The sequence below is a fragment of the Sardina pilchardus genome, chromosome 20, assembly GCF_963854185.1.
Source record: "Sardina pilchardus chromosome 20, fSarPil1.1, whole genome shotgun sequence".
In the NCBI taxonomy this organism is placed as follows: domain Eukaryota; kingdom Metazoa; phylum Chordata; class Actinopteri; order Clupeiformes; family Clupeidae; genus Sardina; species Sardina pilchardus.
Genome location: NC_085013.1, coordinates 29,461,390 through 29,471,389, shown reverse-complemented (window position 1 = coordinate 29,471,389; position 10,000 = coordinate 29,461,390). Strand labels below are relative to the sequence as shown.

General features: G+C 51.3%; 1 protein-coding gene across 2 annotated transcripts in view; it reads left to right on the top strand.

Moving 5' to 3' along the window:
• slc8a3 (solute carrier family 8 member 3) overlaps positions 1–10,000 on the top strand; it is a 112,025-nt gene that overhangs the window by 14,986 nt on the left and 87,039 nt on the right. For both annotated transcript variants that reach the window (XM_062523528.1, XM_062523527.1), the window contains exons 2-3: positions 4,082–5,237; positions 5,804–6,633. In XM_062523528.1, the coding sequence (XP_062379512.1) occupies positions 4,200–5,237; positions 5,804–6,633 (1,868 nt within the window). In that variant the 5' untranslated portion in view covers positions 4,082–4,199. The remainder of the gene's footprint in view (positions 1–4,081; positions 5,238–5,803; positions 6,634–10,000) is intronic.

Sequence of the window (10,000 nt, the reverse complement as noted above, 5' to 3'; positions counted from 1 at the left end):
TCCCCTTTCAAACGGGGCCTTCATGTTACCGAGGGAACAAGCCTTTCAAACGGGGCCTTCATGTGTTGCCGAGGGAACCCACCTTGTTGGGGAGGCACTAGCAGATCAGAGCAGCTTTTCTTAGAGCACACGGAGCCCTGCCAACCTGACTGGGATTCTGTGTAGTCAGTGATTCTCCCTCTCTCTTTCTTTCTCTTCTCTCTCTCTCTCTCTTTCTTTCTCCTCTCTCTCTTTCATTGAGCCATATACTCACTCTCTCTCTCTCTCTCACACACACACACACACACACACACACACACCCTCTCTGTTTCTGGGCAGGGTGGGGTTTGCTTAGTTGGGGCATTTTTAAATCCTGTGCTGATCAAGGCCTTAGCTCAGAGGTGGAACGAAACACACACACACACACACACGAATACACTCAGATACACACACACACACACACACACACACACACACACACACAAAGATATTCACATTCACACACATGCATGCACTGACTCATCGTAAGGTGGGGTTCTTTTAAACAGCCTCTGAAATCTCACACCCCAGTTCCACCCCGAGTGCGATGAACACTCCTCCGTTTCCTCGGAGATCGTCAGCATCTCTCGGAGATCCTCTCACTATCCTCCCTCCGCACACCCAGATGAAACGGAAAAAGAGCCAAACCTGTGAACTGCGAGAGACACAGAGCTCCTCTGAGCTTGTGTGTGTGTGTGTGTGTGTGTGTGTGTGTGTGTGGGGAACATCCCCACAGAAGGAACAAGGCGGAAACAGAGAAGCGAACTCCAGGGAAATGGAACGCAATTGAATCGGCTGAACCATCCAGGGCTTTTTGCTTTGGAATGAGTGTGTCTGGCTTTGGGAGGCTGCAGTGGTTTTACACACACACACACACACACACACACACACACACACATGCCTTGGCACATGTACAAAGCTGGCATCTTGTGTTTCTTGCCCGTGAAGTGAAGGGATGGCTGCTGGGTGATTAGAGCGTTTCCAGGGAGAGGATGCGGGCATGAGGCCAGTGGGCATGGGCAGGGAACGGTGTTAGCGTTAGCGGTAGCTAGTTGTCACTGGGCATGGGCAGGGAATGGTGTTAGCGTTAGCGGTAGCTAGTGGTCACTGGGCATGGGCAGGGAATAGTGTTGGCGTTAGCGGTAGCTAGTGGTCACTGGGCATGGGCAGGGAATAGTGTTGCCGTTAGCGGTAGCTAGTGGTCACTGGGCATGGGCAGGGAGAGGTGTTGGAGTTAGCGGTAGCTAGTGGTCACTGGGCATGGGCAGGGAGTGGTGTTAGCTTTAGCGGTAGCTACTACTGGTCACTGGGCATGGGCAGGGAGTGGTGTTAGCGTTAGCTAGTGGTCAATGGACATGGGCAGGGAGCGGTGTTAGCATTAGCGGTAGCTAGTGGTCACTGGGCATGGGCAGGGAATGGTGTTGGCTTTAGCGGTAGCTAGTGGTCACTGGGCATGGGCAGGGAATAGTGTTGGCGTTAGCGGTAGCTAGTGGTCACTGGGCATGCTCAGAGAGCAGTGTTGGCGTTAGCGGTAGCTAGTGGTCACTGGGCATGGGCAGGGAGAGGTGTTGGCGTTAGCGGTAGCTAGTGGTCACTGGGCATGGGCAGGGAATGGTGTTGGCGTTAGCGGTAGTTAGTGGTCACTGGGCATGCTCAGGGAACAGTGTTGGCATTAGCGGTAGCTAGTGGTCACTGGGCATGCTCAGGGAGAGGTGTTGGCGTTAGCGGTAGCTAGTGGTCACTGGCCTTGCTCAGGGAACGGTGTTAGCATTAGCGGTAGCTAGTGGTCACTGGGCATGGGCAGGGAATGGTGTTAGTGTTAGCGGTAGCTAGTGGTCACTGGGCATGCTCAGAGAACGGCGTTGGCGTTAGCGGTAGCTAGTGGTCACTGGGCATGCTCGGAGAACGGTGTTGGCGTTAGCGGTAGCTAGTGGTCACTGGGCATGCTCAGGGAACAGTGTTGGCGTTAGCGGTAGCTAGTGGTCACTGAGCATGCTCAGGGAACGGTGTTGGTGTTAGCGGTAGCTAGTGGTCACTTAGCAGAGACGGTTTCTAAAGCAAAAAGTAACTAGACAATATTTGCTGTTAGCATTAGTGTTAACTTTTGGTCAATGGGCATGGTCAGAGAATGGCGTTAGAGTTAGCTAGTGGTCACTGAGAATGGCATTAGCTAGTTGTCACAGGGCATGGCCTTAGAGTCAGCTAGTTGTCACAGGGCATGGCATTAGAGTTAGCTAGTGGTCACTGAGAATGGCGTTAGCTTGTGGTCACAGGGCATGGCGTTAGAGTTAGCTAGTGGTCACTGTGAATGGCGTTAGCTTGTGGTCATTGGGCATGCTCAGGGAATGGTGTTCCCGTTAGTGTTAGCTTGTGGTGACTGGGCATGGTCAGGGAATGGTGTTACCATTTGTGTTAGCTTGTGGTCACATGGGCATTAGCGTTAGCCTGTGGTTACTGGGAATGGGCAGTGAATGCCGTTAGCGTTAGCTGGTCCTGGGAGTTGGGGCTGATGCTGTTCTCCTCATCTTATGTCAGAACATCTCGTGCTCCCAGTTTGTGCCTGCTGGAGCATTTTGTTCTGTGTTCTAGAAGAAGCTGTGTGTGTGTGTGTGTGTGTGTGTGTGTGTGTGTGTGTGTGTGTGTGTGTGTGTGTGTGTGTGTATGTGTGTGTGTATGTGTGTGTGTGTGTGTGTGTGTGTGTGTGTGTCTCCCTCTGGTGATAGGATCACTAATGCTATCCCTCTGGTATGCCTGCTGAACAGCAGTCGGTGTGTGTGGCTGTGAAACATCCTCATCTCCACTGTCTCCGTCACTGTCTCGTGTGTGTGTGTGTGTGTGTGAGTGTGTTTCATGCGTGCCCTTATGAAACGCTCCTGTCTGATGCCTGATGTGTCCTGGTCTCAGGGACTCATTAGAGCACGGCAGCGAGACTCCACGCCCAAATGGAACCAAATGCTGTAAATATTGCATCATAAACAGCTGACGCTAAATATTTCACAGCGCCATATCTCTGTTCACACACGGTTGGTTGGGTGTGTGTGTGTGTGTGTGTGTGTGTGTGTGTGTGGGTGGGTGTGTGTGTGTGTGTGTGTGTGTGTGTGTGTGTGTGTGTGTGTGTGTGTAGCCACACCTGAGAGGGCCCAGACATGCACTGCTCACGTGCATTAGAGCATGAGGGAGGGTAGAGGTGTGTGTGTGTGTGTGTGTGTGTGTGCGCATGTGTGTGTGTGTGTGTGTGTGCGTGTGTGTGTGCGCGTGCACGTGCGTGTGTGTGTGTGTGGAGCACACGTAGGATCGGCTCTTCCAGATCAGCACGTTACGATGGTCAGACCGTCATCGCTCCCGTCCAGACCAGAACAGAAAATAAATAGATGAATAATAAATCCATTCCTAGATTCCTCATCTTGTACATCTGTCTAAGTGGAACAGCTCCAATGTGATTTTTGGCCAATGGTATTGCACTCGTGATGTCACAAGCCTGTGTGGAGCTGTAGTGTATAGTGATATCAATGTGTCCTGGGGCACATTAAGACAGCTGATAATATAGCTGATCTTAACGTATAGCAGGGTGCAGTATAGACAAACTAGTCATAAACAAAATGCAGTTATGAGAAGTTGATTGATGAGAATTATTGAATAAATGAGACAGTGTGTGTTATTACTGTACGTATGTGTGTGATGCCGTTTTGTCAATAAATGAAACAGTATGTGAGTGTGTGTGTGTGTGTGTGTGTGTGTGCGTGCGTGCGTGCATGTGCGTTTGTTTGTTCTGTGTGTGTGTGTGCGTGTGCGTGTGCGTGTGTGTGTGTGTGCGCACATGCATACCTGTGTGTGCGTGTGTGTGTGTGACTGTGTGTGTGTGTGTGTGTGTGTGTGTGTGTGTGTGTGTGTGTGCACATGGATATTAAGTGCAGTCATGAGTGTCCATGTGTGTGTGTGTGTCTCACCTGTGCTGTGCTCTGGCTGTCCTCTCTCTCTCCAGGTAGAGCGGTCGCGTGCGTGTGTGTGTGTGTGTGTGTGTGTCTCACCTGTGCTGTGCTCTGGCTGTCCTCTCTCTCTCCAGGTAGAGCGGTCGCGTGGGGGGAACCAACCGTGTGCACAGGCAGGAACCCAACTCAGCCTAGTGCTGGATCCCCGGGGGGCAGCAAGAGAGGACGGACCCTTGAGACGACGGAGGGTGCATGGACCGCTCCAGGAGGACGACAGCGCCGGGCTCCTCGGGGGCCTGCCTCTGGCTCGGCCTCGTTGCCACGGCGATCGCCTTCATGTGTACGGAAGCGCGCGTTACGCCCAGCCCCCTACCCCTCGCTAACTCCACCTGCAAGCCGCAGTCCCGATGCCAGCCGGGCATCCTGCTGCCCATATGGTACCCGGAGGACCCCACCATGGGCGACAAGGTGGCCCGGGTCATCGTCTACTTCGTGGCCATGATCTACATGTTCCTGGGCGTGTCCATCATCGCCGACCGCTTCATGGCGTCCATCGAGGTGATCACGTCGCAGGAGAAGGAGATCGTCATCAAGCGGCCCAACGGTGAGACCAGCACCGCCACCATCCGCGTGTGGAACGAGACCGTGTCCAACCTGACGCTGATGGCGCTCGGCTCGTCCGCGCCCGAGATCATGCTGTCGGTCATCGAGGTGTGCGGCCACGACTTCCAGGCGGGCGAGCTGGGGCCGTCCACCATCGTGGGCAGCGCGGCCTTCAACATGTTCGTGATCATCGGGCTGTGCGTGTCGGTCATCCCCGAGGGCGAGGTGCGGAAGGTCAAGCACCTGCGCGTGTTCTTCATCACGGCCGCGTGGAGCATCTTCGCCTACATCTGGCTCTACATCATCCTGGCCGTCTTCTCGCCCAACGTGGTGCAGGTGTGGGAGGGGCTTCTGACCCTGGCCTTCTTCCCCATCTGCGTGCTGCTGGCCTGGATCGCCGACCGCCGCCTGCTCTTCTACAAGTACATGCACAAGAAGTACCGGCCGGACAAGCACCACCACCGCGGCGTCATCATCGAGACCGAGACCGAGCGCGCCAAGAGCATCGAGATGGACGGCAAGATGGCCAACTCGCACTTCGCCGGCGACGGCGGCAGCGCCCACGGGCTGCCCAGCAACCTGGTCGGGCTGATGGACGGCGCCGGAGGAGGAGGAGGAGGAGGAGGAGGAGGAGGAGGAGGGAAGGAGGTGGACGAGTCTCGGCGCGACATGATCCGCATCCTGAAGGTAGGGGTGGGAATTGGCAAAAGAATGACAATTCGATACTATTGCGATATTTGGGCCACAATTCAATATTATTGCGATTCTACACATATTGCGATACAACAAGTATTTCGATTCGATTCTGCGATATATTGCTATTCATGTATCATATTGTTTGAAGGCATTACAAAAAATAAGGAAAATAACACTGTTCAACTCACTTTGTCATGGCATGGTGCATATCAAGGTCCTTACTATTTGCTTTTTGTTGAAAACCGAAACACACCCACACTTTCGATTTGAAATTGCCGTTGAATGCACAATAAAACGCCACAACAAGCTTCACCTTGAGAGCGTAATATATTGAATTTCCCCCTTGGGGATCAATAAAGTATCTATCTATCTATCTATCTAGCAAATTTAATGTGATCAGAGTAAACCCTGAGTAAACTCGCCTCAAATAAAAGTAAAATAGATAATTAGATTATAAGTATTGCGATACTTTGAGCTACTCGTATCGATATAATTGCATGCACAAAATATCGCGATACTGAACAGAATCGATTTTTTCCCCCCACCACTACCTGAAGGACCTGAAGCAGAAGCACCCGGAGAAGGAGCTGGACCAGCTGGTGGAGATGGCCAACTACTACGCGCTGTCGCACCAGCAGAAGAGCCGCGCCTTCTACCGCATCCAGGCCACGCGCATGATGACGGGCGCGGGCAACATCCTGAAGAAGCACGTGGCGGAGCAGGCCAAGCGCAGCGCCAGCGTGGCGGAGGTGCGGGTGGAGGGCGAGCCGTGCGAGGGGGCGGAGCTGGTGTCGCGCGTGGCCTTCGAGCCGGCCGTCTACCAGTGCCTGGAGAACTGCGGCGCCGCCCTGCTGGCCGTCTCGCGACACGGCGGCGACGTCTCCAAGACCGTCTACGTGGACTACAAGACGGAGGACGGCTCGGCCAACGCTGGCGCCGACTACGAGTTCACCGAGGGCACGCTGGCCTTCAAGCCCGGCGAGGTGGTCAAGGAGATCTCCGTGGGCATCATCGACGACGACATCTTCGAGGAGGACGAGCACTTCTTCGTGCGGCTGAGCAACGTGCGCGTGCTGGAGACGGAGGAGGAGGACGAGGAGATGCTGTCGCCCAACAGCCTGCCCTACCCCAAGGCCGTGCTGGGCTTCCCCGCCGTCGCCACGGTGACCATCCTGGACGACGACCACGCCGGCATCTTCACCTTCGAGAGCGACAACGTGCACGTCAGCGAGAGCATCGGCGTCATGGAGGTCAAGGTGCTGCGGACTTCGGGCGCCCGGGGCACCGTCATCGTCCCCTTCCGCACCATGGAGGGCCTGGCCAAGGGCGGCGGAGAGGACTTCGAGGACACGTACGGAGAAATGGAGTTCAAAAACGACGAGACCTGGTAAGACCTGGCAGCACTGTTTCTGTTTGCTACTACTTGCTGGTTTTTAAAAGGGCTCTGTGGTGAACTGTTTGAGTTCCAGTTGTCTTGAGTTCACGATGCCACTGGTCCTGTGGGGACGGTTCTTGGTCAATTTTGAATGTTTTCAAGTTCATTATACTAACCAAGTGTTGTTTGGTTTCATCACCAACGGAGACAAGGAGACAAACCCATTTGCAGACATGCAATAGCAAAAGCTGTATTCTCGTCTTTGATGGGACTCCAACCTGTGCATTAATAACATTGCAAAGTGCACAGGAAAGTGGCCAAGGGTGGGTGTCAGCAGTTTTATGAGTTCAGGGAGAGCGTATGCTAAAGTCAGGTTCTTGGGATCAGCTTACCATCTGATCCAATAGTTTCAGCATTGTCTTAATCGTCCTCATCCTGGAGGTTGTATGGGGTTTCTGTCAAGTCCAGTTTTGTCTGATACTAAGGTTATGGGCCTCTCTTGTTGAAAGCACGGACAGGGGTTTGTCAGAGCTGGTTATGTCTGATCCTGGCTGAATCAGAGAGGAGGAGTTGGGAAGAATGTCCTTTATACGGAAACTGAGAGTGTGACAGAAAAATGTGTTGGGTTAAGAAGTCTAGGCGTGTGTTTAGAGTGGTAGGCCATTGGCATACAGCATGGACTGCTCTCGTAGGCCATGTTACAAAACTTGGAGTTTATATAATGAGGTGATATATTGTGAGAGTGTCATGTCAGAATGTGTGTGTGTGTGTGTGTTGATGGGGAAGTGTTGGTTTCGTGTTTACAAAGTGTTGCTCAGTCTCTCTTCCTCTCTACACTACTGTACCTCTTCTCCTGTTCCTCTATGAGAAATGATTTACATATTATTAGTAAACATTTTGAATTGTTACTTAACTGTTAGTTAATGATAAAATAACTATTAATGGAACATTAGTAAACCATGATTTGCTGTCTATGAACCATTGAACCAATCAAGATTAGTATCAAATACATGAATTCATGCTCATTAGCATATCCATGTCCTCCGGTCGCCGCCATCTTGAAGGCAAGTCAAGAACAAGTAAAATCCAAAAAAGTGTCAAATCACCGCACACTGGTCGACTCGAATTTGCTGATTTCTTATTTTATTTCAGTGAAGAACACGCCAAGTACAAGTCAGTCATAACACGTCAAGATGGCACCAACCGTATGAGTTAAGCCAATGCCATGACTTCCTGAGCAGTCATTATTACCTCTTGGTACACTTACTAAGAGTACATACTCTGTTATTGTATTTTGGTACTGTGCTATTCTGAGCTTTGACGTGGTGTTGTACCCCTTGCGCTATCACTTTTAGCCATTTTGTTGTTGAGGTCAACATGGTCAAGATCAACCCTGCTCCGATTGACGCTCCCAAACGAAAGCTAGAACTCGTCATCACCCATAAATAGACGCTAGGTTGTTTTACTCTGAATCATCTCTTGGAGGCATTTTGTGATGTTTCAAAACTGAAAATGGTAATCAAACGAAGCATCTGTTCTTCGGGGTTCTCTCATTTCCTTTAGTGAATGGAATAGGGTCCAAATGAGGCTCCAGCATCTATATTCCTGCCATCGCCATCATCGTTCTGATTCCTCTCTTCTTCCGTCCTGCTTCACTCTCTTCGCTCCATCTCTCTATCATGGGGGGGGGCGGGGGAGGGGGGGTTTGGGGGCTCTTAGTTGTGAATGAATCACTGCTGCTGGGACAGAGTGCCCTTCTCGATGTCAAACTCAAAGATAGGACAGTGAGTGTGCGTGCGTGCGTGCGTGCATATTTTTGTATTGTTGATTATACATCTGTGTGTGAGTGTGTGATTGTGTAAGTATGTGTGTGTATTTTTTCTGTGTGTGTGTGTGTGTCTGTGTGAGTGAGTGTGTGTGTGTGTGTGTGTGTGTGTGTGTGTGTGTGTGTGTGTGTGTATGTGTGCATTAGGAGACCTTGCCCTGAGTTATGTCAGTATCTACATCAGCTCTAATTATTTTGAACAGAAGTTGCGTGAGAACCTTTGTGCACCAATCTTTCTCCCTCTCCATCTCTCCATCTCTCTCTCTCTCTCCATCTCTCTCTCCATCTCTCTCTCTCTCCATCTCTCTCTCCTATAATTCAATTAGATTATTCCTATTGGCCAAATGGTGCTTGCATGCAGATGAACTCATAAAAGTGAGGAACTCTGTGTGGAAATGTTATGGCCTCAGACTTGAAGAGAGCATTCACATTTACAGAGTTAGACCACATCGTGCAGCCACAGTGCATCCCGTTCTCTCTCTCTTTTCATCTCCCTCTCTCTCTTTCCCTCTCTCCATCTTCTCTCTCTGTCTCAGTTCTTTTTTCTGTAGTGTATCACCGGTGTGAGGCATAGTTTTGACTCAGTAGTTGCCTATTGCGTAACCTGTCTCTGCACAATCTTATTGGCGTGAGACAGTGGAACAGACTGGAAAAGACACACACTCAGGTGTGTATACACACACACACACACACACACACTCACACACACAGGCTTATACACATTCATACTCACAGTCACACACACACACACACACACACACACACACACACACACACACACACACACACAGTGGGTTGCAACGTGTGGTCTTAGTAAGAAGCTAAATCCAGCTCACATTGGTTCTCATAGGGGATCAATCTCCATATAGCTGACCGATGCAGGTAACATGATGGACTACAGTGTGTGTGTGTGTGTGTGTGTGTGTGTGTATGTGTGTGTCTGTGTTAAATCAGCAGTACCACAATTCACCAGTCATCCATTTGTTATGCGATTTTGTGTGTGTGCGTGGGTCTGTGTGTGTGTGTGTGTGTGTGTGTGTGTGTGTGTGTGTGTGTGTGTGTGTGTGTGTACGCACCTATGCATGACTGTCTGCATGTGTGTGTATGTGTGTGTGTGTGATCAGTATGCCTCTCAGCTCCCTTGCCTCTTTTTATTTGATTTGTGCAGAAGGCTGCAAGAGGAGGAAGGAGATGGGGGTGGAGGTGGAGGAGGGTGGGGGGTGGAGGAGGGTGGAGGTGGAGGAGGGTGGGGGGTGGAGGTGGAGGAGGGTGGAGGAGGGTGGGGGGTGGAGGAGGGTGGAGGGTGGAGGTGGGGGGTGGAGATGCTGCTGTGATGTTGTCTCCATTGTGTGATCAATAAGGCCATCAGATCGTACTGACGCCCTCTGCTCATAGTGTGTGTGTGTGTGTGTGTGTGTCTGCTCATAGCAACTCCACCTCACAGCATATGATGGGGTGCGTCTTCCTCTTCCCCTCTCTCTCCATCCTTCTCTCTCTGTCTCTCTTTTCTCTCTCTCTCTTTCTTTTCTCTTTCTTTCTCTATCTCGCTCCAAC